General features: G+C 50.2%; 1 protein-coding gene across 1 annotated transcript in view; it reads left to right on the top strand.

The window, feature by feature from the left end:
* Positions 1 to 25,216, top strand: part of GCN1 (GCN1 activator of EIF2AK4) — a 57,079-nt gene that overhangs the window by 16,458 nt on the left and 15,405 nt on the right. Inside the window, exons 12-42 of the mRNA XM_058691118.1 lie at positions 393 to 443; positions 729 to 827; positions 1,047 to 1,220; positions 2,752 to 2,904; positions 4,047 to 4,139; positions 5,191 to 5,266; positions 5,415 to 5,574; positions 6,605 to 6,794; positions 6,894 to 7,018; positions 7,820 to 7,998; positions 8,297 to 8,390; positions 9,512 to 9,625; positions 9,718 to 9,916; positions 10,804 to 10,959; positions 11,445 to 11,626; positions 13,077 to 13,157; positions 13,522 to 13,665; positions 14,692 to 14,819; positions 15,003 to 15,192; positions 15,402 to 15,472; positions 16,112 to 16,277; positions 16,628 to 16,822; positions 17,773 to 18,019; positions 18,472 to 18,593; positions 18,925 to 19,039; positions 19,877 to 20,056; positions 22,405 to 22,625; positions 24,042 to 24,110; positions 24,314 to 24,452; positions 24,542 to 24,738; positions 24,936 to 25,078. Of these exons, the coding sequence (XP_058547101.1) occupies positions 393 to 443; positions 729 to 827; positions 1,047 to 1,220; positions 2,752 to 2,904; positions 4,047 to 4,139; positions 5,191 to 5,266; positions 5,415 to 5,574; positions 6,605 to 6,794; positions 6,894 to 7,018; positions 7,820 to 7,998; positions 8,297 to 8,390; positions 9,512 to 9,625; positions 9,718 to 9,916; positions 10,804 to 10,959; positions 11,445 to 11,626; positions 13,077 to 13,157; positions 13,522 to 13,665; positions 14,692 to 14,819; positions 15,003 to 15,192; positions 15,402 to 15,472; positions 16,112 to 16,277; positions 16,628 to 16,822; positions 17,773 to 18,019; positions 18,472 to 18,593; positions 18,925 to 19,039; positions 19,877 to 20,056; positions 22,405 to 22,625; positions 24,042 to 24,110; positions 24,314 to 24,452; positions 24,542 to 24,738; positions 24,936 to 25,078 (4,453 nt within the window). The remainder of the gene's footprint in view (positions 1 to 392; positions 444 to 728; positions 828 to 1,046; positions 1,221 to 2,751; positions 2,905 to 4,046; positions 4,140 to 5,190; positions 5,267 to 5,414; positions 5,575 to 6,604; positions 6,795 to 6,893; positions 7,019 to 7,819; positions 7,999 to 8,296; positions 8,391 to 9,511; positions 9,626 to 9,717; positions 9,917 to 10,803; positions 10,960 to 11,444; positions 11,627 to 13,076; positions 13,158 to 13,521; positions 13,666 to 14,691; positions 14,820 to 15,002; positions 15,193 to 15,401; positions 15,473 to 16,111; positions 16,278 to 16,627; positions 16,823 to 17,772; positions 18,020 to 18,471; positions 18,594 to 18,924; positions 19,040 to 19,876; positions 20,057 to 22,404; positions 22,626 to 24,041; positions 24,111 to 24,313; positions 24,453 to 24,541; positions 24,739 to 24,935; positions 25,079 to 25,216) is intronic.

Genomic DNA, 25,216 nt, shown 5'->3' on the forward strand with positions numbered 1-25,216 from the left:
ACATAAGCATGCACAGGGCAGTGTAGATGGGGGCGATCTCTCTCTCTTTTTTTTTTTTTTTTTTTTTTAAGCGTAGACATTATTGTATGCATAAAGGGAAACACTAGAGGGAAATACCCCAGAATGTTCATAACGTCTTTGGGTAGTGGGCATGTGGGTGAGTTTTAAATGCTTTCCTTTATATTTTTTGTTTCTCAAATTTTCTGTAAGAGCAAAACTACTGTTCTAATCAGGAAAAAGTCTAGGAAATGTTATAAACCCAGCTTCACAATAGAAAGTCTATTTCTGGAATCAGAAGCTGTCTCTTGGTGTCACACACATGACCACATTAGTCACCCCCATGGGAAACGTGGCAGACGTGGAGTTTGAATCTTTGCCGTCTCTCCTCTCAGGCTCGGAGGGAAAACTGACCATTGTAGCCCAGAAGATCAGCGTCCTCTCAGGTATAGTAAGGCAGGTCTGTCATTGGATCTTGACTCCTCTGATAATCCTGGACATCGCAGCCTGGCTTCCAGGACTCTGCTCCCTGCCTTTGTGGCAGGTGGGACTTGTTTGGGTCTAGCGAGAGGGAGGCCTGGCTTCCCTAAAAGGCAGGTCATCTGGAGGGGGGATTGAGGGAAAGGCACTAATGGCCAGGGGAGAGGCATGGCCGCTAGGGAAGTGGGCAGTGGCAGGAAGACTCCTGTGTTTGTGGTTTTGTGCTGAGCAGGAAATCCCCTGCCTTACAGGGATCGGGAGTGTCAGTCATCACGTGGTGTCTGGGCCTTCTAGTCAAGTCCTGAATGGGACTGTGGCTGAGCTGTTCATTCCGTTCCTCCAGCAAGAAGGTAACTGTGCAGCATGGTAAGGATGCAGTCTGGATCCCCTCTTGACTCCGGTTTTCACAGCCAGAGCTGCCTGCCATGAACCCCTTCTGAAGGCAGACCTCCCCTGAAGCATCACGGCTTCCTCCCCCTCGTACCCTTGCTTGCTTTCGGGTGCTGGTGGCAGTGATTGGACATGGGCCTGAGATGTTGAACTGACTGGATTTCTGCTTCTTGCCCTAGTTCATGAAGGCACCTTGGTGCACGCTGTCTCTGTCCTGGCTCTCTGGTGTAACCGGTTCACCACGGAAGTGCCCAAGAAGCTCACCGAATGGTTCAAGAAAGCCTTCAGCCTTAAAACCTCCACCTCTGCAGTGCGGCATGCCTACCTGCAGTGCATGCTGGCCTGCTTCCGAGGTGAGATGCCTCCCCTGCAGGGGTGACCGAGTCTTCTGGGCATTGTCACCATCCCCAGCTTTCCCATTCAGTCCAGCTTACTTTGCACCACTTCTTTGAGCCTCTGGGAGCCTCGGGCTTAATCATCCACAAAGCCTGGATCAGTGCCCAGTCTTCACAGCAGACTTTGACTTCTCTCCCATATCACACCTTCAAGTTACAAAGCTTCATTCAGAGAAGACCCAGGACTAGAACCTGTCACTATATTATCTGAAATCATGGCCAAGGGATTGTGAGTTGGCTGATTGAAAAAGTCCAACTTCATGGATACTTTACGTTGGACTTACTGGAAAGCAAGCACTGCCCTTTCTTCAGGGCTGACAAACCTGTCATTTGGGCATGGGCATTTCCCTCTTTCCCAGGCAAAGCTGGGGGAAACTTTCCAATCTGCATAGGATCTGTGATCTCCTTGATTTCCAAGGTAGAAATCTCTAGTGTTAATTTCTACCTCTCGTATAGGCTATACTTCTTTTAAATTTTTTTCTTTTTAATTTTTATAGAGAGAGGACATGAGCTGGGGAGGGGGGCAGAGGGAGAGAGAGAGAGAATTTTAAGCAGGCTTCCCACTCAGTGCAGAGCCTGACACAGGGCTCACTCCCATGACCCTGGGATCATGATCTGAGCCAAAATCGGGAGTGGGATGCTCAACCTACTAAGTCACCCAGGCACCCCTAGGCTAGTATTTGTTTTTTAAAAAAGCTTACGCTTGTGATGAGCTGTGTTTAAAGAAATGTCTAGGAGATTCCACAGAAGGGTGTCCCTTGTCTACAGGGCCTGTACTCTCTATGTCAGTTTACAGTTTTGCTGCATTGACCAATCTTGATTTAGATTGAGTTCTAGATAGCAGAGACTTGGTTTAAACTAGTCTCTTCAGCTTGAGCTGTTTCTACTTGCCACTTTTAAAGTACACATAATATAAAAGAAGCCATTAAAATAAACATTTTTTTAGATTCAAATGCATGACCTCATCCAAATGAAATATGTGTTTTATTGTAGAATGTTCTTATATAACGCTTTAATAGTTAAGAAAACATCGGTTTAGCTGTACTTTTTAACAATTCTACTTAAAAAAAATTTTTTTTTTATTTTAATGAAGTGGGTTTAGTTAATAGGTCAATAGGTTGGTTCTGGTTTTGAAATTTGGGTCGTGAGCTTGTCTGGTGTAGGGGAAGAGCCCCAGAAAGAAATTGCTAGGTTTGCGATAGGCCCTGGCTCTCCTCCGACCAGCTATGTGCCTTTGGGCAACTTACTTAACCTGTCTCCGTCTCTTTCCTTACCCATCAAACGGATAACTGAACTATTGGATTTGCAATGATCCTTCTAGCTCTAACATTGTGGTTGTTGGGTTTACTTCTAGTTCCCCTGCTTCACAGCATTTAACAGGGTAACTGAAGGGCTTTAGCATTTCAGACCTCAGTGGATAATTCCTTTCTTGAGTAATCTTGTCGCCCCTGACAAGGAGTTTTGTAAAGTGCTGGTCTTCTCTCCACAGGTGACACACTATTGCAGGCCCTGGACTTACTGCCTTTGCTCATCCAGACAGTGGAGAAGGCAGCCTCCCAGAGCACTCAGGTTCCCACAGTCACTGAAGGGGTGGCTGCAGCCTTGCTGCTCTCGAAGCTTTCAGTGGCTGACTCGCAGGCTGGTAAGGGTCTAAGCTTGTCCAGGATGGTAGCAGATGATGCCTCATTCAGAGTCCTTGGGAGGAGTGTCTTGATGTTTAGGATTTCACAGGATCAGCTTGGTCACCACCACACTGGGCAGCCACAGGGATGCCTCAGGGTCACACTAGGGATGTGTGCAGGGATGAATCTTAGGGTCACACCAGGAGATGGGAATACGGCCAGTGACTCTTGTCACTGTCCTCCTTTGCACTTTTGCTCAAGTGCTCTGGGACAGGGTTTGTATATAATGTCTAGACTGACCTGGGTTTAGTATAGTGGGACTTTTTAGAGTGTACCTTGAAAAGCTTCCCCCTAGCCAGTCTTCTTCTACTGAAGATACTGAATATGCCTTGGAAAAGATTCCAAATTGGCACAACCAAAAGAGCTTTCTCTTTCTTTTTGTGGCTTCCTGGTATTCCATGCTTGCTTTAGTGCATGTCCTCCTCTGGCTGCAGACATGTGAACTTATTCCTGTGGTTAGAAATGGAGTTCAGCTCTTCTATACCATTGGATGCCGTCTGTGTAAATTCCAGAACTCTGTGCTGCCTTGGCAGGAAGGCAGAGATGAACATGACCGCGATTCCACAGATTTTAAGCTGCTTTACTCTAGTGAGAGGAGATGCAAAAGTATGTCCGTTGTTTGAGGTAAAATGTGGCAGTAAAGCAGTTTTGAAGAAGGGATTCCTTTTGGTTTAGGTGCTGGCTGTCAGGAAAGGCTTCACAAAGGAGCCTTTGGACTAGGGTCCTGAAGGAAGGATTTCACCAGCTGGAAGGGTGTGAGTTCAGATCAGCCTCAGCCAGGGAGAGCACGATGTGTGAACAAGTGTTTCAGCTTGGCAGCTGGAGTAGGTGGGACTTCAGGTGGGATATGTTTGCCTGGGCCTCTGTAGGCAGCAGATGGTTTTCATGTAGGCATTGACACCAGAAGGACTGGTTAGTTCTCAGAATGGGGAGGGGGTGGGCAGTGAGGCTAGGGGTGACCCATCCATGCTGGGGGAGCATTGCTGCCTGCTGCAAAGCAGGGTCTGTCCACGTAGCTGGCCCCAGCAGCTTCAGGATGGAGGGGACCAACCCTGGCAGATGGAGTGAGCTATGTCATGGAGTGACCTTTTGTTTCTTGCAGAGGCCAAACTGAATGGTTTCTGGCAGCTGATTGTAGATGAGAAGAAACAGATTTTCACTTCTGAGAAATTCCTGCTCATGGCTTCAGAGGATGGTGAGTGACTTAGTTGGACTTTCTTGAACTTGAGGTTGGGCCCGAGTCTCTCTGGCGGGTCTTCAGAGAGGACCCTTCCCTGACTGCCTATTGCCTTGACCAGTCAGCTAAGCAAAAACTGGACCAGAGTGCTGTGGTCAGCAGCTGGGCCGTCAGCCGCCGTGGGAATGAATGCACCCCTGTGGGGCTTGGAAGGCTGGGGAATGGGGGAGTTTGTGGAGACAGAGTGCTAATGGTTGTGAGGCTGCAGTATTAGGTTTAATTATAGCTGATTGGGTAATTGGTGCTGTCTTGGAGGTTTTCTTGTGTTATTACAAGGCAGCTGAGAAACTATGGTGGAGTGTTACCAGGAGACACGAAACTACTGGTTTCTCTCCCGGCAGAGAAGGAACAGTTGATCTTTAAATGTAGGTTTAAAATTCTGGGTTGCCTTAGGGGTGTCTGCTGCTAATCAGTGATTTGAAAAGTCTTTTGATTCACAAATCACAACATCCAATTATAAACGAGCTGAAACTGTTAGTCACTTCCTGATTTAAAAAAAAAAAATTAGTTCTTGTATAGGAAATACACTCACATAATTCAAAAATAAAAGATCCAAGAGGGCCTACGTTGAAAATCATACCCCTGCTTTGATCTCTGGCCACCCAGTGTCCCTGGCCATGGAGAACCAGTTATATTAGCTTCTGTGTATCCTTGATATTTTACACTTTATACCAGCAAATGTCTTTTTGTGTTAGTTCTTCACTTTTTTTACACAAATGGTAGCCTGCCTGCCATACACATTGTGCTATGTAGACTTGGCAATCATTCTACTTCAGTATGTGAGTGTCCTCACCCTCTTTTTTAGAACTGCAGAGTAATTTTTAATTAGAATGAAGCGTTATATTTTTAATCAGTCCAAAATACTTGTGTACATTGTCAGCAAAAAAGGAACTTCAGATCCAGTGATAATCACATTTACGTTTTGGTGTTCATTTTCCAGGCCTTTTCAGTTCCTTCTGGATGCGTTCTGTATTTTAAAAACACTTCTGCTGTTTGTCTCCCCTCCTAGCCCTGTGTACTGTGCTGCATCTGACAGAGAGACTTTTCCTTGATCACCCGCATAGACTCACAGGCAACAAAGTTCAGTACGTGAGGCCTGTTTACCTTCCCCTCGGGCCACATGGGGCAGACCGCGGCAGGAGCCTGAGAAACAGCGTGTGTGCAGGGTGGGAGGGCTGGCTGCGGAGAGCCCACGTCCACCCTCCCCAGGGTGCTACGTCCTTGTGCTTGCAGGCAGTACCATCGGGCTCTGGTGGCCGTGCTCCTGAGTCGTACCTGGCGTGTGCGCAGGCAGGCCCAGCACACGGTCCGGAAGCTGCTGTCCTCTCTTGGGGGCTTTAAGCTGGCATTTGGACTCCTGGAGGAGCTGAAGGCTGTCCTCAGTTCTCACAAGGTGAGGGCAGCTGGGGTCCAGAACCTGGGGCTCACTGACCCACTTAGCCCACCCCAGTTATGCCATGGGAGTTTGCTGGTCTCTTCCTGTGCTGTTCTCACTGAGACACTTGTGTGATGCCAGAATCTTCTGCCCTACCCTTGAAGCTCTGGTAACATCTTATTTCATATAATTTCTTTGTCTTTTCAGAGATGCTTTTCTTGTCAGAATTGTGACCTGTAGTTGAATCTTTTTATCACTGAGTAATGGAATAACACTTTCTTTTTAAAGCACTTTATAATTTTTAGAGCATTTGCAACCCATTCTCTCTTTTGCTTTTTTCACACTGCTGTTACAAGGCAGGTAGGCTATGGGGCGCTTGGGTGGCTCGGTCAGTTAACATCCAACTCTTGATCTCGGCTCAGGTCATGATCCCAGGGCTGTGGAATCAGGCCCCACCTTGGGCTCTGCACTGAGCATGGAGCCTACTTAAGATTTTCTCTCCCTTTGCCCCTTTCCTCTGCTCATGCATTCTCCCCCTCTCTCTCCCTTACTCTCAAAAAAAAAAAAAAAAAAAAAAAAGGCAGGCTAAATATCTTTATTTTATATGAATTGTCCAGGGTTCCAGCAGCTGAAATGACTTGCCCAGCGTCCCCCACCACTGGGTGACAGAAGTGAGAGTAGACCCCAAAGACCAGGTCCCTTTTCAGTGCTCTTTGTACTCCGTGTCCCTCCCTCCCTAATCCTGCTTGAGGGATGTGGGCCAGTGACAGACTTGTGGTCTCTCTGGCTGGGTCTCCTGGACCAATTTCTGTAGCCACCTTTTTCCCCATGGGCTTTTTAGGTGCAGAGTCAGTTGTGCTTCCTCCTTCCAGGCACATCTCACAGCCTGCAAGTCCCATGCAGGGAGCTGGGCATATCTCTACTCCAGCAGGAACCCCAGAGAACACTATGTGTGAAAGGCAGCCGTGCCCCTGGCATCTTTGTCTCTTGTGTGCCAGGCCTGCACAGGGTGCTGAGTAGTGGGGGCTGATGAATTGTTTCCTTGCAGGTGCTACCTTTAGAGGCTCTGGTGACTGATGCTGGGGAGGTGACTGAGGCAGGCAAGGCCTATGTACCTCCGAGGGTCCTGCAGGAGGCTCTTTGTGTCATCTCTGGGGTGCCAGGACTAGAGGGTGACATTACCAACACTGAACAGCTGGCCCAGGAGATGCTGATCATCTCTCATCACCCATCCTTAGGTCTGTGCCTGGGGCGAGTGTGGGAGGGGCAGGGACTCCACTGGGCAGGATGAGGGTAGGCTGGGCAGAAGGCCTCAAATTGCTCCCCCTTCCCTTCAGTGGCAGTGCAGTCTGGACTCTGGCCAGCGCTCCTTGCCAGGATGAAGATTGACCTCGAAGCCTTCGTTACCAGGCACTTGGATCAGATCATCCCTAGGATCACCATGCAGAGTCCCCTGAACCAGGTGATTGGCATATGGACTAGTTCTGGCCTCACGTCAGAGTGTCAGAGGGAGGATTCAACGAAAGAGGTGCAGGTGTGATGAAACGTGGCCTTGGACCCTTGGGTTGCAAGTGACAGAAAATGCAAACATGGTTTAAGCACAAGAGGGAGCTTCCTGCCTCTTCTCACTGCTGAGTCACAGGATATGACTGGCTCTGCACGATGCTGGCTAAGGGGACTCAGATGTTATCTTCAGGACACTGTAGGTGGTGTCTCTCTTACTCTCTGCCATCTCTCTGTCTCTTCCATCTGTGTCTCATCTCTGCTCTCCATGATGGGGGCTTCATTCCCCAACAGTCTCTTCCTCCCTGGTAGCAGGGCAGCTGACACACTTCCAGGCTTATAGCTTGTCCCTATCAGCCCAAGTGAGAAAAGCTTGTGTTTTCCAATCATTTAAACTGGCATGGGGTCTCACTGCCCTTGTTGACCTGATTTGGGGCCTGTGCTTGTTTCTGAGCCTGTCCTTTTGGGCTGTGTCATATGCCCACCTCTGGAAAAGGTGGGGGCAGCTTCACTTGCACCACAGAGATTGAGAGTAGAGAAGTGTGTCACCCAGTCAGGGTGCTGGTACCAGACCAAGCGGGAAATGCTTCCTGGGAAGGCAGGCACACACTCCTACTGTTTACGCCGGGGGGCGGGCAATGCTCAGAAAGAGCAGGCAGTGGCAAGAAGAAGAAGAGCTGGTAGCCAGGGTGTTTAGGCACGGCAGGACCCCTGTCCAGTGCCGGTCTTGGTGCATCCTGACCCTGTCTGTGTTTGACAGTCTTCCATGAATGCCATGGGCTCCCTCTCCGTCCTGTCCCCGGACCGGGTCCTTCCACAGCTCATCAGCACCATCACTGCCTCTGTGCAGAACCCTGCATTGCGCCAAGTGACACGGGAGGAGTTTGCCATTATGCAGACTCCTGCCGGCGAGCTGTATGACAAGTCTATCATCCAGAGGTGAGCCCCCACTCATGGGCTCAGTTGCCCCAAGCCTTAGTTTTCTTACCTATAAGAGAGAGAGGCCTCCGTTACAGGGTTGTTGCAAGGAATCAATTAAACCACTTTTCCATTCGTTGGACAAGTACTGCTCTGTTCCAGGCACATGCTTAGGCTTGGGATACAAGAGCATTTCAAGTCTCTGGTACTTTCCTGGTGCATACAACTTCAAAGCTAGCTGGGGTTTCACTACTGGTGGGAGGCTGGAGGACCTGGTGGCTGTGTTGAAGCTGGCTGATCACCTGCTTTGATGTTTCAGTGCCCAGCAGGACAGCATAAAGAAGGCCAACATGAAGCGAGAGAACAAAGCTTATTCCTTTAAGGAGCAGATCATTGAGCTGGAGCTCAAGGAGGTGAGTACATGGAAGCATTACACGTGAGGTGGCTGCTGAGCTTTGTGGCCTCAGGCTGGTGACTTTCCCTGCTTTGTGTATACCGTTCCTTGGGGTCATCCTGATGCCCATGGCACACTCTTCTGACCCCTCCACCAGTCCGGGGTCCCCCTACCACCCTTTTTACTTAACGCTTTCTTTAGCTTTTTCTACCCCTCAACTCAAGGAAGGCAAATTTCTCTCTCTGCTGAGGGCCACTTCCTACCTTCCTCCCACCAAATGGTGTGACTTGATTCCATGCCTGTTACCCCACCTCCTAGAGGCTGGGACCCGTCTTTCCTCCTGAGAGAATGCATAGGGCCTGGCCCTATGTAGCTTTTGGGGAATTGTGTATTTGGCTTGTTAACCGAGCCGATTCTGACAGCAGAGCAGGTCCCTTTACCAGACTGGGCCCTTTACCACACCTTGTCTCCCTTGTCCCCCTCTCAGGCAACCACCCTGCCCACCCAGTCCAGAGTAGACCCCACCCCTCTTCCCGCTTACTGTGCAGCATATTTCATTTCTTCATTTATAACCTTCATCCCGCTGTCAAGTCACCCTGTTCATGTTCATTGCTTGTCTTCGCCCACTAGATTGTGAGCTCCGTGAGGGCAGAGACTTGGCCTTCTTCCCCGCAGTATCCCCAGCATCTAGAGCAGTGCCTGGCGCAATGGAGGTGCTCAATAAATGCTTGTTGAATGAATGAGTGATTTCTTGGCCTTTTTTAGGCTCCAACTTATACTAGGGGAGAGCATCTGTGGGAGGGAGGCTAAGGTTTAGAATCTGAAGCTGCATGGGTAGGATACCCTTCCCGGCTCACTGAGGGAGTTTTCATTTTTCTAACATATTAAAGGCTCTTCTTGCCTTTGTCAATAGAGAATGCAATAAGAAATTACTTCTCTACTGCTGTCTCCATCCTTTGGAAACCAGGTGGCTGTGGACTTTGTGGGAGGTGGGGGAGGCCACGTGGCAGGTTTGGGGGCCCAAGTCACAGACTTTGGGCTGGCATGGTGCTGATTGTGGGACAGATCTCACTCCCTACTCTGTGGTAGGGAGGGAGGTCTGTTGCCTGGAGACGGAATTGGTTTGCTCGTTGCCTTTAGGAGATAAAGAAGAAGAAAGGTATAAAAGAGGAGGTGCAGCTGACCAGTAAGCAGAAGGAGATGCTGCAGGCCCAGCTGGACAAGGAGGCACAGGTCCGGAGGCGGCTGCAGGAGGTGAGTGGCTGCTGCTACCATAGGCTAGACCTGCCCCTTGCTGTCCGGAGCAGGCCCTGCTGACCTGCCTCCTCGGCCAACTCTGCTTGCAGCTGGACGGTGAGCTGGAGGCAGTGCTGGGCCTGCTGGACACCATCCTCGCCAAGAACCCATCTGGCCTGACCCAGTATATCCCTGTTTTGGTCGACTCTTTCCTGCCCTTGCTGAAATCTCCCCTGGCTGCTCCGAGGATCAAGAACCCTTTCCTGTCCTTGGCTGCCTGCGTCATGCCCCCTAGGCTCAAGGCTTTGGGTTAGTTCTTGTTTGCTGGCTGTGGGTGGGACCCACGGCAGCTCGGGAGGGGGTGGGAGATGCCCCTGAGCGCCTGTGGGGAGGCACATGGTGGTCTAGGCTACCGACTTCTGTTTCCATAGGGAAGCAGCCTTGGAACCCCAAGCTGTATATCCTTGGGATCGACATGGAGCTCCCTCCTCTGTCCTCCCTCCTGTTTTATGTCTGTTGGTCCCTTCACTCTGAGTACAGACTTCTAAACACTAATCAGTGTGGTCTTTCTGTAACAATTTTAAAACTAATCAGTCAGAAATTCAGTGGCAATGGGGTTGGTTTGGTGCCACGTGGCTGGTCAGTGCAGCTCAGAGCTCCTGAGCAGCCACGTGTCCGTGATGAGAGGTCTCTGTGACCCTTAGCTTTTTGTTAGCTATGGTGATACAAAGACCAGGTAGTGGCTGGGTGTTATGGTGGCCTCACTCTCGTGGGTTAATGGCCTTAAGCAGACTTTCTAGCTTAAAGGGTATATTCCTACGGGTGTGAGGCTAGAATCTGGGAACGGTTCTGAGTGGAAAAGTTAGTTGGTGCTTATGGAGCCTGCCAAAACTGTTAATGGCTGGCTGGGCTTATTACATGGAAGGTGGGAGCTCCAAATGGGTAGAGCTTTACCCTTTCTGAACAACTCTGGGCTCACACTTTTAACTTCTTAGTGTTGGAAGGACAGCTCCTGCTGGCCTACATGCCCCCTCCCCCCCGCCCAGTGCTAACATGAAATGAGAAATTAGGTTTGGCACCGCAGAACTAGGATTAAGGGATAACGTGCCTCTACCTGGGGGCCCTGGTTTGTGCCCAGGCCGGATTCTGTGTCTTTGTATCGGTCATTCCCTTTGGGTCCCTTCTGTTGGACATAGGCACTTTGGTGAGCCATGTGACTTTACGCCTGCTGAAGCCAGAGTGTGCCCTGGATAAGTCATGGTGCCAGGAAGAGCTGTCGGTGGCCGTGAAGAGGGCGGTGACCCTGCTGCATAGCCACACCATCACCAGCAGGGTGGGCAAGGGTGAGCCAGGTGAGGAACAGGGCAGGTAAGGGCAGCGGGCACGAGGTGGTATATGCCGATGCAGCAAGTTCGTGAGCCTCAATGTCCCCCAGGGCTTCCTGCAGCTGTGGCCTTGGGCGAGTCACTTTCCTTCTTGGCCTTCATTTCCTCCTCTGAAAAATGGGGGGTTGGACCAGATGGAGAATTTCTGAGTCCTGGTATTCTGTGAGCTACTGTGACCCCTCCCCGCCTTGGGAACCTACTTCTTGTCACTGGAATCTACCTGTGTGTTTTACCTTTCTCATCCTGGAACTGGGCAGTGTTTGGGGTAGGAGCATGATGGGCTGCAGAACCAGGCTACCAGCTTTCATCCCTGTCATCATATCCTGTGCTTCTGGGCATCAGAAGGAGCCTCCAGCCTCCTTCACCCCTCCGCCTGCTCACCTGGAGAATGGAAACTGAGGCGGCAGCTTGGCAGATGCCTGCAAGAGTGTGTCTGTTGCTTACTCTCACAGATGCTGCGCCCCTGTCTGCGCCAGCCTTCTCCTTGGTCTTCCCGTTTCTAAAGATGGTGCTGACTGAGATGCCCCACCACAGCGAGGAGGAGGAAGAGCGCATGGCCCAGATTCTTCAGATCCTCACCGTCCATGCCCAACTGAGGGCCTCACCTAACAATCCCCCAGGGCGCGTGGATGAGGTTGGCAGGGGAGCTCAGCTCTACCCTTGGCTTGAGGCGGGTCAGGGAGGCAGGGGCTCTCCACACTTGGCTGGCCTATCACGGGTTCTGGTGGGGTAGTAGAGTGTGTGCATATATCTACCACAGCAGCCATTGGTGAGGAGAACCCAAATGTTCTCTTTAGTGCAGCACTGACAGCCTCAAAGAAGCTTACGGGTCTCTTGAGAGTTTCTGACTTGGAGAAGTTGAAGGATTTTTTATTAATTTATTGTGTGTGTGTTTTTTTTTTTTTTTTTTTGTAATGTTTATTTACTTTGAGAACGTGCGAGCAGGCAAGCAGCAGAGGTAGAGGAAGAGAGAAGGAATCCCATGCAGGCTCCATGCCATCAGCAGAGAGCCCGATGCAGGGCTCAAACCCACAAACTGCAAGATCATGATCCAAGCCGAAATCAAGAGTCAGATGCTTAATCGACAGAGCCACCTAGGCACCCCTGTTTTGTTAGTTTTTTTTTCTAACTCAGAAGATAATTTTGATCACGCTGCCTTTGACTTCCTTGTGATTTTGAGATTAGACCTCATTCACTGAAGGGTTTCCTTTTTAACATATGTTCTGAAAATGTGCCAAAGTAATGTATGTATGTGTTTAAAAATTCCAAGAACGCAAAAAAAAAAAAAAAAAAAAAAAAAAATCCAAGAACATAGAAGCCAAAAAAAAAATATATATATATATGTGTGTATATATATATATACACACACACACACATATATACATATATATATATATACATACTGCACCACACAGGCAAAAATTGATTGTCCTGCTTTCATATGACCATATGCTCCAGTCTTCTTTAATGCCAGCGGCTTTACAGGCTGTGTAGGGTTCTGTGCTGCAGGTGCGCCAATGTTTCAATGAACTCTTCCTGTTGATAGATATTTTCCATATTTTGAGCAGCACTGCAGTATGCCGCCTTGTATATGTATGACCCTTGTGCAGCCACATAAGCATTTCCATAGGACACATTCTTGGGCATGGAGTTGCCAGATTATGTGGTGTGCTCTGAGCTAGACCCTCACCAAGAGTTCTGTCTCTGTACCTAACACAACTTCAGGTGGTAATTCACCTTGCCAACGGTGGGTAAAAGAATAGTATCCCATTTCATCCTGCATTTCTTTACTACTTGTAAAGTGAAATATCCCTGTGTTTGTGGGCCATCTGTACTTCATGTACTGTGAATTTAAAGTATGTTTCAGAATGTACTTGTTTTGAGTCCCTGAGGATGGTGGCCGACTGGGGTTGGCTCCCATGGAGTTAGTGGTAAAGCTGACAGTGTTTCTACAGTGGAGTTGGCCGTATGACCCAGAATGTTCCCCTGAGGGTGAGAGGATGCTGCCTGCCATTTGTGTTCCTAGGTGTGGTTGCAGACCTTCCCCAGAGCCTTACCCTGACTTTCCTACGTTTCTCTCCTAGAATGGCCCGGAGCTGCTGCCTCGTGTGGCCATGTTGCGCCTTCTGACTTGGGTGATCGGGACAGGCTCTCCCCGCCTGCAGGTGATATGGTTTTCAGTTGGCTATTGCTGCAACTCATTTTGTGACTCTGAGCTCAGTTCCCAGTGCTTGGGGTTGAATCCTGGTTCTCTTTGTTATTCCTCACTTTTGGACTCAAGCTAAAAGGCTATTTTAAAGTGCCAGCCTGAATATTCTCAACTAGTTATGGCCAGCCTGAATATTCTGGATGGGCTGTGCCATTAGCCTGGCCTAGAGCAGGGGGCTTGGACCCACGAGGGCTTTGGGGTGGGTGTCCTCGGTTCATATCCCTCTGTGGGCCCTTCAGCCCATCACCTGGCCTCCTGCCTGCTCCCATAGAAGTAAGTAATTTGCTGGACTGAGCCCAGCGCATCAATGTTTTCCTTAGGTTCTGGCTTCAGACACCCTGACTACCCTGTGTGCCAGCAGCAGTGGCGAGGATGGCTGTGCCTTTGCAGAGCAGGAGGAAGTGGATGTGCTGCTCTGTGCCTTACAGTCTCCTTGTGCCAGTGTGCGGGACACCGCGCTCCGGGTGCGTGCCCACTCCCTTCTGGGGTTGCTGGGGTATTCCTTGTCTCTCAGTGCAAGTATTTGAGTTGCATGAGGGACATTCTTTCAAATGATGGGAAATGCCTCACATCTGCACCAGGGTGTCCTGGAGGCAAAGAAAAGAGGTCATTGGGTGGGTCAGGGTCATTGTAGGAAGGGGAGCAACAAAGCAGCTGTCAATGTGTCACTGGCCATTTTTTCTTTACGTTGGAAGACTTGACCAGATTTTTAAAACGGAATGTGGATCTTGGTACTTTTATAGACAGATAAAACTCAGTGGATTAGTTTGTTTTTTCTTTTTCCCTTTTTTTTTTTTTAAGTTTTTTATTTACTTTTGAGAGAGGGAGCGAGAGAGTGTGCACATGCACGTACACGCAGGGGAGGGGCAGAGAGACAGAGAATCCCAAGCAGGTTCTGCACTGCCAGCCTGAAGCCTGACATGGAGCTGGAACCCATGAACCAAACTGTGAGATCATGACCCAAGCCGAAATCAAGAGTTGGATGTCTAACTGACTTGAGCCACCCAGGTGCCCCTGTTTTTTCAACTCATCACCTTGTACTTGGGCTTTTCTTGGTGCTTTTGGAACGCAGACTAAAGGTTCCCCTTGGAGTATGAGACAGGGCTTCCTGATGCCAGTCTGCTGCCTCTTGCTATTGATCTGTGACTGAGTTTTCACTGGTTCTTGGCAAGATGTGGAAGACAATAGCCATGTGGAAAATTTTTCTCAAAGAAAACAAAGGGAATGTCTTTTTTTCTGAGGTTTGTCTTGCACACTGAGAGTTTTAAAATTTTATGGTAAAAAAGATTCTATCCCCACATGCCCGTCATTTCACAAAGGGAAAGCTGTTTGAGGAACTTAGAGTTAATTTTAATTGATTTAACTTTGAAGACCCATGTGTGGCTGGTGGCTACGTCTTGGATAGTACAGCCTTAGAGGGAGGTAAAGAGGCAGCTCAGAGGCTCTGGTCAAAGGTTGGGCCTCACCTGTCCCATCCCACCCCCTCTCAGGGACTGATGGAACTCCACATGGTATTGCCAGCGCCTGATACCGACGAGAAGAATGGCCTGAACCTTCTGCGGAGGCTCTGGGTGGTCAAGTTTGACAAGGAGGAAGAGATCCAGAAGCTGGCTGAGAGGTGAGAGCCACTGGAAGATTGTTTTGGTTTTTTTTTCCTGCTCTGTCCTCTCTTCCCTTATGAAATAACTGGACCTAGAGAGCTCAGCCAACAGCAAGAGAAGGGCTGGGTGGTCGTGTTTGGCAGAGTGGATGTTGCAAACCCTTGTCTCACTAGCCCCCGCCTTTGTTTGGTCTGCTACAGGCTCTGGTCAACGATGGGCCTAGATCTGCAGCCGGACCTCTGCTCCTTGCTGATAGATGATGTCATCTATCACGAGGCAGCTGTGAGGCAGGCCGGGGCTGAAGCCCTCTCCCAGGCTGTGGCACGGTACCAGCGGCAGGCGGCAGAGGTTATGGGCAGGCTCATGGAGATTTACCAGGAGAAGCTCTATGTGAGTGGCCTGTGCACCCTGCTGCGGGCTGGGCTGTGTGAGAGTGGGTTGGACTCTGCTCGGCCTCCGACCTGCTCCAGATAGGAGTCTTGGAGCTCACTGTGACCCAGGGTGGCTGTGACTGATCTCCCACCTCACAGCTGACGGCTGGCCTGCCCGGCTTGACTGGAGAGCGCACAGCAGTACATTTATCAGCCTGTCTTTTGCAGCGGCCGCCCCCAGTGCTGGATGCTTTGGGACGGGTTATCTCTGAATCTCCTCCAGATCAGTGGGAAGCCAGGTATAATGGCCGTTGCCATCTTGTTCCACTCAAAGCTTTCTGAGATATCTCAGGTTGGGTGAGTTGGGTGCCAAGAGGAGGCAATGTGGAATAACGGGACAGTGGAAGGAAAGGGCAAGACCTCCCTCTGAGTCAGACCTCAGTTCAAGTCCTGGCTCCTCCTGGGCTAGCCGAGTGACTTTGGGATGTTTCTCCTTTCCTCCAAGCCTCTGTTTCCTCAGAGGTCCCTGGGGACCTTCTCACTGCTCTATAGCTGAAAAGGATACTATGTTCACTTCCAAGTGCCTTTACCTCTGATTCTCTTACCTCTCTCCCCTCTTGCAGCCTGTCCTGGAGGTAGGGTGGGCATTGTACTCACAGGTGGGGAAACAGAGGCAGAGCTTGTTCGTGCCCAGGGTCGCCCTGGAGGGAAGTAAACTCTGGGCAGATGGCAGGAGGTCTCCATTTGACAAATGGGTTGTTGAGACGATTGTCTAGACTGGTGGTAAGCACTGGGCAGTGGGCTCCATGCTGTGCTCTGCACCCCAGAGGGAGCTGCTGTAAGCTCCCTTTTCTTGTGGCAGGTCGGGGAAGATTCTACCACAGAGGAGGCTCCTGGCTGGCCCTCGCCGCCTGACACGCTACCCCCTTATTTCTTAGGTGTGGCTTGGCTTTGGCCCTAAACAAGCTCTCCCAGTGTTTGGATAGCTCTCAGGTGAAGCCCCTCTTTCAGTTTTTTGTCCCTGATGCTCTCAACGACCGAAACCCAGATGTCCGGAAGTGCATGTTGGATGCAGCCCTTGCGACCCTCAACACCCACGGGAAGGTAAAAGATCTCAGCCAGCTGAGGGGGTGAGGAGCAGGCAGGGCAGGAGGCAGAGCTAAGCAGTGGTGACACAGGGAGGCTGAGTGTCAGGAGGCCTGGTGGGCCACTGGCCCCATGCAAGATTTCATTTTTCTTTTTTTGAGCCCAAAAGACCCTGTAAGGTAGTTAAATTCTTGTAAGTCCGCTGCATTCCTGCCAGAAAACTGGGAAACCTGCTGGCATTGCTGACTGGCTTGTCAGGATGCCGGTCCCAGAGCCAGACTCGGTCTTGGTCCTTGGGGCAGAGACCATCATCCCCAGGTGCAGCCTGTAGGGTTAATGTGAGGCTCTGGGTGGGCTCGGCTTTCCAGGAGAACGTCAACTCACTGCTGCCCGTGTTCGAGGAGTTCCTGAAGAATGCGCCCAATGATGCCAGCTACGATGCCGTGCGGCAGAGTGTGGTGGTCCTCATGGGCTCTCTGGCCAAGCACCTGGACAAGAGCGACCCCAAAGTGAAGCCCATTGTTGCCAAACTCATCGCTGCCCTCTCTACCCCCTCCCAGCAGGTACCTGCCTCCTGGCTTGGGGCCCACAAACCAGCTGGGGAGCTGGGACTGACTGTAGATAGATGTGCCTGTGTGGGCTAGCGGCGAGTTGGGCATCAGGGTCCAGAAGGGCCAGTTCTCAGTGAGGAGTCATCCTCTGTCTCGGGACAGCCTGGTTTATGGTCAAGAACACCCTTAGAGAGGGAGTTACTTTGTTCCAGTAGGCTTCATACTAGGTGTTTTCATTTTTTTCCCTACTCATTTACTAACAGTCATTTTTTGCACTTAGTGTAAACCCAGCACTCCTTATGCTGAGCTTTCCCTGACCTTCTGTGTGTTCCTTACACATTTCAGGGGCCTTTTTATGTAGTCTCCCAAGCCATAGTGTGAGGATTGTTGTTTTCTTTTCTGAAAATACATGTTCCCCTCCCTACCCCCAAGTGACTTACATTTTGGAGCACTCAGAATGTTCTCGTCAAATGTAGCTTTGCAAAATTGTGGTAAAAGAAATTCAGACGCTCACCTGCCCGAGCCTCTGACAGCACAGCATATTGAGCTATGGCTAGAAGACAGAATCGATCCTGTCTTTTGGTACCAGTTAATCTGGGCCTGGCCCTGTGAGGCCCAGCTGAATTTCCAGTGCCTTTGACAAGTTAGAAAACTTGGGCCATTTTTAAGGAACACCGTAATGCACTTCTCCCTGGACCATTCTTTGCAAGTGGGTTTAGTCTTCCTGGAGTTTCTCTCACCTGCCCAGGCCTAACAGATGTATTGTGCACCCTGAGGGAGCCCGCATCATCCATGGGCGTATAACACTGTTTGCTTGTCTGATGCCCTGTGTTGTCTGACAGACAGTGGCTGAGGTGGGCTTTGGGGACATCATGTGGTGAGATGCTGTGTAGGACTGTGGCAACTCCCAGGAACCGGCCGTAGTTGGGCTGTGGCGCTGACTAGGTGGGCCCCTCCTGTAGGTGCAGGAATCTGTGGCCAGCTGCTTGCCGCCTCTCGTGCCAGCCATCAAAGAGGACGCAGGAGGGATGATCCAGAGGCTGATGCAGCAGCTGCTGGAGTCAGACAAGTACGCAGAGCGCAAAGGGGCCGCCTATGGGCTGGCAGGGCTGGTGAAGGGCCTGGGTATCCTGTCACTCAAACAGCAGGAAATGATGGCTGCGCTGACCGATGCCATCCAGGATAAGAAGAACTTCCGCCGGCGAGAGGGTGAGTGCCTCTGAGCTTGGGGCTGCCTAATATGGGAAGTTGGTTCCCACAGCTGCCACAGGAAGGAATCTATCGGGCTTTTCCTTCCTCACTGAAGAGTTGGTGTTTGTGTGTGCGCTGTTGAGGAGGCAGATTGTGTAACCCGTTCCATCTGGTCCTTGCTGATGTGGCCTAGACTTTATTTCTTACTCAGAGACCATCAGCCACGAGAGAATTGGCCTTACTGGCATTAGTGCCAAGAAGTGACAGACACTCCCTTGTTCTCTCCCTCTTTCTGCTCAGCCATATCCCTGTTCTGGGGGAGGCAGAGGGTGCTGCTCCCTCACAGGGCAGCCGCTTTAGTCCTACAGCTGCCTTGATTGTGTCCAAATGGTGAGGAAGTGGCAGGGAGGTTATCTTGTGGCTGCCTTCAGAGCACAGTCTGTTCCCAGCTGTCCCACCCTTTCCCCCAGGAGCCCTCTTTGCCTTCGAGATGCTCTGCACCATGCTGGGGAAGCTCTTCGAGCCATACGTGGTTCATGTGCTGCCCCATCTGCTGCTGTGCTTCGGGGATGGGAACCAGTACGTGCGTGAGGTAAGTCCTGAGGCTGCATATGAGACCCACTGGCAGCCAGCCTGGCGCTGGCTGTGAGTTTCAGCCACGGGTCAGAGGTGGTGGAAGGGCCCGCTTCCAGAACCTCTCCACCTATACCTTGGGCACTGGTCTCTTCTGATTCCCAGTAAAGTGCTGAAGCTCTGTGAGGTGAGAAACTCCTTCTCAGCTGTGACTATAGGCCCAGGCACAGGGTCTGACACAGGAGACCCCGATTAAGTGTTGGTCGCCAGGGGGAACATTCAGTCTGCTGTCAGGCCTTGACCCTTGCTTGGGCAAGGAGGCCCCTGATTGCCTTTTCTTCTCCCTTGAGGCTGCAGATGATTGTGCCAAGGCTGTGATGAGCAACCTGAGTGCTCACGGGGTAAAGCTGGTGCTCCCCTCCTTACTGGCTGCCCTGGAGGAGGAATCCTGGAGGACCAAAGCTGGTAAGCTGCTTCCTTCTATGTCTCTGTCCAACTTCCTTTTCTGAAGACTGCCCTTGCAGGGATCCAGGAAGCCATCTAGGGGGTCTTGTCCTGTGCATGTGTGCTCCCCAGCCCACAGGCAAGGCCAAGATCCTCTGAGTCATCATGCGTCTCAGTCCTTCAATAATTTGTCCGCTTTCACGCAAAGAACAGGCCCCTGGCGGGAACCATTGCCCTCAGTGAGGAAATCCCAGAGCCTTAAAATTAGTCTGTGGCTACTTTCTGTGACTTTAAAGTTTTTTCCCCCTTAAGTTCCTTTTTAAAAATAGAATCTTATCTGGCATCCAGATATGCAAAGCAGATACAAGCAGAGCTGTTCTGGTTTGGGCAGGGTCAAGATCTGGGGCCTTCCTACTTGGCCTCTCTTTTGGCCTTCCCCTCAGTCCTTCAGGCTTTGCCCTGCAGTTTGAAAAATCACAGATCTAAATGAGTTTCTTCACATGTGAATAAAGAAACTAGGCCAGAGAGATTCGGTGAATCGGCCTTAGACCACCACCAGGACTCAGCCAGGTTTTCCCCCATCCTGGTCTCTTCTCTTTTCCCTATACCGCCTTGCATGACACCCAGAATCCTGTGGCTCAGTAGGACTCAGGAGCATTGTGCTCGCTCTGCTGGAGTCACATCGCCCCCCAACTTCCTTGCCCCTCCCCCTGGGGACTGCCTGAGGGGCCACAGTCTGCAGTCTGCCACAGTCTGCAGAGGGGCAGGCCGGTTGTCCCTTGCTCAGGCAGCTGGCACAAGTGGCTCCCTGGCCTGTGCTCAGTGATTCCATGCTGGGCCTGTGTCTGCCATCTGCAGGGTCGGTGGAGCTGCTTGGGGCAATGGCGTACTGTGCTCCCAAGCAGCTGTCATCCTGCCTGCCCAACATCGTGCCCAAGCTTACGGAGGTGCTCACTGACTCCCATGTCAAAGTGCAGAAGGCTGGACAGCAGGCGCTCAGGCAGATCGGCTCCGTCATCAGGAACCCGGAGATCCTGGGTATGCTTCTTCCTGGCTCCTCCTTCCATCCCCGGACACTGCAGGGAACAGGCATTCAGCAAAGATCTTTGCCCTCTGAGGACAGATATGCTCACATTGAAATAACCTCTAAATTCTGGGAAGCCCTTTTTCTAGAACAATTAGTGGGAAGTAGTTTGGAAGTAGTTTTGCCACTGGTCTGGAGCTGTCATCGTTGACTGCATAAATGGAGAAACCGAGTCATTGGCTCAGAAGCGCTTGACTCTGAGAGATCCTGTGCATTAAGCTGAGCCCTGAAGTCAACAGAATTAAATGACGTGTTCTGGGCCACATCAGTATCATACATTCTTTGGGAACTTTCTATTCTGTTTCATTGCAGAAGATGTGTGATAGAGGGGAAGATTAGGGAAGGGTTATTCCCCTTAATTGTGCTCTGTAGTGTGGTTCTTTTTTAAAAATATATTTACTTCAGAGAGAGAATGCATGCTTGCGGGGGAGAGGGGCAGAGGGAGAGAATCCCAAGCAGGCTCCACACTCAGCCCAATGCCATGACTCTGGGATCATGACCTGAGCCGAAATCAAGAGATGCTCAACCGACTGAGCCATCCAGGCGCCCCTGTCGTGTGGTTCTTGATTGAGTGATGGCAAGAGGTTGATTTCTAGAAACAAAACCCAGCAGCCACCTCGCTGAGCGAGGTGAATTTTTAAGCTTTAGTGTGGAACATAGGTAATTGTTCAATGTAGTTAAGCCAGGCGTTACCAGACTTTTGTTTATTCAGAAGATGATGTTTTCTGTGTGGTTTTGTTTTTTAAGGGATGAATAGGTATACTTGGGTTTTGTTGTCTTTTACAATGTTCAACAGCCTTGGAGGTTCCTAAGGCTCGGAAACAGTCTTGATCTCTATCAAAGGAAGGGAATTCATTTTGAGAATCCAGCATGGTGTGTGTGTGTGTGTTTAAATTAAGATATGATTTGCACAATATTAAAAATCACTTTTTAAAAATGTATATAATTCGGTGTTGTTTTTGGTATATTCACAAAATTACACGAGCATCACCACTGTCTATTTCCAGGACATTTTCCTCACCCCAAAAAGAAATCTCCTACCTGTTAGCATTCACTCTTCATTCCCTTTCTGCCTCTGGGCCCTGATAGCCACTAATAGGCTTTCTGTTTCTTTGCATTTACCTGTTGCAGACACTTCGTATAGTGGGATCATATGCGTTTGTCCCTTTGTGTCTAGCGTCTTGAGCTTAGCATAATGTTTTTAAGGTTCATCCATGTTGTAGCATGCATCAATGCTTTCTTAATGGCCCAATAATCCATCTTGTGGATAGACCACATTTTGTTTATTAAGTCATCTTTTGATGGACGTTTGGGTTGTTTCTGCTTATTGGCTGTTTGAAATAATGCTGCTATAAACATTTGCGTACATGGTGTTTTTAGACATGTTCAGGTCTCTTAGGTACCTAGGAATGGAAATTGCTGGGTCATGATATGGTAACTGTCTGCTTTTCTCAGGAACTGCTAGAGTGTTTTCCAAAGTGGCTGGATCACTTGACATTCCCGGCAGCAGTGTGTGAGAGTTCTCATTGCCTACGCTGTTATTGTCTGTCTTTTTTGGTCATAGCCACCCTAGTGCATGTGAAGTGGCATCTAATCGTGGTTTCGATTTACATTTCCCTAATGACTAATGATGTTAAACTTTTTCGTGGGCTTCTTGGCCATTTGCATATCTCCTTTGGAGAACTCTTAAAATCTTTTGCCTATTTTTTAATCGGGTTGTTAGTTTTTGTTTTTTTTTTCAATTGTTGGCCAGCATGGGTCTTCACAGTGGATGAATTCCCCAGACTTTGGAAAAGATAAGCCAGGTATTTCTCTTGGCATTTCTTTTGCCAGGCTGATGGTGCTCACATGAAGAGCTTGTTTTATCTGGGTGTAACTCCTCTGAGCATTGTGTGTTTCATTGCCACCACTGACTTGGGGCATTTGGCATCTCAAAACAGTTTCTTCGCAAAACCACTCTGGGCTGCCTCTTCCACGATCAGGCACTGTGGTGCCCGAGCTGCGCTCCCGTGGAGGCTGAGCACTGTGGCTGCAGCTCAGCTCCCACTGAAAGCAGACTCTAGTTGTCCTGCTAGATCAAGCTGCTCAGTGCAAAGGGGTGACAGCTGCTACTTTCTTCCTGGCGGAGCAGAGATTGCTCTTTGTAAACAGGCTGGCTTCCACAGCTGGTGACTCGTGGGGTTCCAGTGAGGGGTGGCCCCGGACTCCTTTCTCTTCTGATCCCATATAGTTCTGGGGACTCGGCAGTTTTGCCGCTCCTGAGACTCGTGTAGACCAGCTTCTCTCTTGTTTGGACATGCAGCCATTGCCCCTGTCCTGCTGGATGCCCTGACGGACCCCTCCAGAAAGACCCAGAAGTGCTTGCAGACCCTGCTGGATACCAAGTTTGTTCACTTCATCGATGCCCCATCCTTGGCCCTCATCATGCCCATTGTCCAGAGAGCCTTCCAGGACCGTTCCACAGACACGCGGAAGATGGCAGCCCAGATTATCGGCAACATGTACTCCCTGACGGACCAGAAGGTAGCAGCCCAGCTGGCGCTGGTGCTGGTGCTGGTGCTGGATAGACCAGTAGATGCTGGTTTAGGGCACAGAGTCCTTGCCCGCAGTAGACACAGAAGGGCTGTCTGGGCTTTTGTCCCTGTTTATGTTTAGGGGACGAAATGCACAATTTTGGGGTGGAGGGTAGGAATCTAGGCTCTCTGGGCAATTTTTTTTTTTTTAATCTTAATGTTTTTATTTATTTTTGAGACAGAGACAGAGCATGAGCAGGGGAGGGGCAGAGAGAGGGGGAGACACAGAATCTGAAACAGGCTCCAGGCTCTGAGCTGTCAGCACAGAGCCCGACGCGGGGCTCAAACTCACGGAGTGTGAGATTGTGACCTGACTCTCTGGGCATCTTGCAGAGCACAATGGTTTAAGCTCTTATTAGGTCAGCCCCCAGATGAGGCCATCCATGCATGGGCTCTTTTACAGACTGCGGGGGAAGAAAGGCCCAGCCTGGCCCCATGTGGGCAAAGTGGCCACTGCTCTGCTTGCAGTTCTCATCACAAGCTTTTACTTCTGTAAGCCTATAAATTAGAGGAAATTAGCCTAGTTTGGGAGGTTTACTTTACCTGCTCCCAGGGGCCTGCATGTGTGAGCTCACTGTCTCCCACAGTCATAGTTTGCTGGCTGAGGGTATGGGCACAAGAGATAAAGTGGACAAGGCATGTTAGTCCTAGAGAATTTGGGAAATGGGAAAATTGGTGAAACAAAAAATTGTATCTGTGGTTCTCCAACATGGAAATGGTTACTGCTAATGTTTTTTATTACGTCAAAAAAAATTATATTCCTAAACATAAGCTGATTTTTAAGTTACAATGAGTTATTCACAAAACTGGTTTTTAAATAGTTCTTTAATATTCTGATACATTTATATACCATAACTTATATAATCCTGTTGTCGGTCCTATACTGTCCAAGGTTTTCTGCTATTTTAAATGATGCTACAGCGAACATAAGGCTTTTTCTATATTTAAAACTGTTCCCTAAAGCTGAATGCTATACCAAGAGACATAAACCTTTTAAGGTGAAGAACGGGAAGATGATAACACTGTTCTGAAGGGAAAGTGCCAGAAATAATTTCCTAGATTCCAGAGGCTGGACAAGCCTTGGTCCTGAGATAAGGTCAGGAGGAGGAAGAGCATTGAACTCTAGTTGGGGGCTCTCTCTACCCATTGAGGGTGGGCCTCAGATCCCTCACAGGTTTCCTGGGTGACTGTCTGGGGTACCAGTTAGTGGGGTTCCTTGCCAGTTGTCCTTCCCTGCTGGCTGTGGGAGCAGCCCTGCTGCGCTCTCCTTGTCAGCAGAATGGTGAGGTCAGTGGCCACACCGGAACGGGGCCCAGAGGAAGCAGGAGCCAGGCCTCCACCCAAGTCACCTCTTGTGTTGTTGCAGGACTTAGCTCCTTACCTGCCAAGCGTGACGCCTGGCCTGAAAGCCTCTCTTTTGGACCCTGTACCTGAGGTGAGTCTGGGAGGAGAGGCGGGCAGGAGCTTGTTCTTTTAGCCCACTCCTCAGAAAATTCATTCCTGGGAATTCTCTATAAGCTGCTTTTGCATTTGTCTGGTAAAGGGAAGCAGACCGTAGGGGCCCCTGCCTGCTCCTGTGTGGGCACCTGGTTTTGAGCTGCTGCAACTCTACCGTCCTGGTTCTTGGTTACCTGGCAGGTGCGGACAGTGTCTGCAAAGGCTCTTGGGGCCATGGTGAAGGGCATGGGGGAGTCGTGCTTTGAGGACTTGCTGCCATGGCTTATGGAGACGCTGACCTATGAGCAGAGCTCTGTGGATCGCTCAGGTGCTGCACAAGGTGAGGCCAGGGCAGGCCCAGGGGCCAGACCAGGAATGCTGTCTAGGGTCCTTCCGATCCAGCGAGTTCATTCTGTCCTTTTGTTACAGGGTTGGCCGAGGTCATGGCTGGCTTGGGGGTGGAGAAGTTGGAAAAGCTGATGCCAGAAATCGTGGCTACAGCCAGCAAAGTGGACATTGCACCCCATGTCCGAGATGGCTATATCATGATGTTCAACTACCTGCCCATCACCTTTGGGGACAAGTTCACTCCTTATGTGGGGCCCATCATCCCATGTATCCTCAAAGTAGGCACCAGGGACCGTGCTGAGGGTACCATTACTGAGGGGGGCAGGGTGCATGTGCTCTCTTTGGAGTCTAGGCTCCCTACCAGCTGGGACTAGGAGGCAAGAATCCTCATCCTGCTCTTCCGGGAGTCCCATTTCCTTTGGGTCTGGTGCCTTGGGGGAAGCAGCCCTGGCTGACCCACCCTCTGTCTGCACAGGCTCTTGCTGATGAGAATGAGTTTGTGCGTGACACTGCCCTGCGTGCAGGCCAGCGGGTCATTTCCATGTACGCCGAGACAGCCATCGCTCTGCTGCTGCCCCAGTTGGAGCAAGGCCTCTTTGATGATCTTTGGAGAATAAGGCAAGGACTCGGGTGGAAAGACCCAGTGGCCCCGGCTTTGCGTTTTGGGAACTCTGAGAAACGAGGAGCAGGAATGTTACTGAGAACTCTTTTCAACTTTCTCTAGACTCTCACTCTTAAGCACTCAGTGTGACTCTC

The sequence above is a fragment of the Neofelis nebulosa genome, chromosome 11 (genome assembly GCF_028018385.1).
Source record: "Neofelis nebulosa isolate mNeoNeb1 chromosome 11, mNeoNeb1.pri, whole genome shotgun sequence".
NCBI classification, from domain to species: Eukaryota; Metazoa; Chordata; class Mammalia; order Carnivora; family Felidae; genus Neofelis; species Neofelis nebulosa.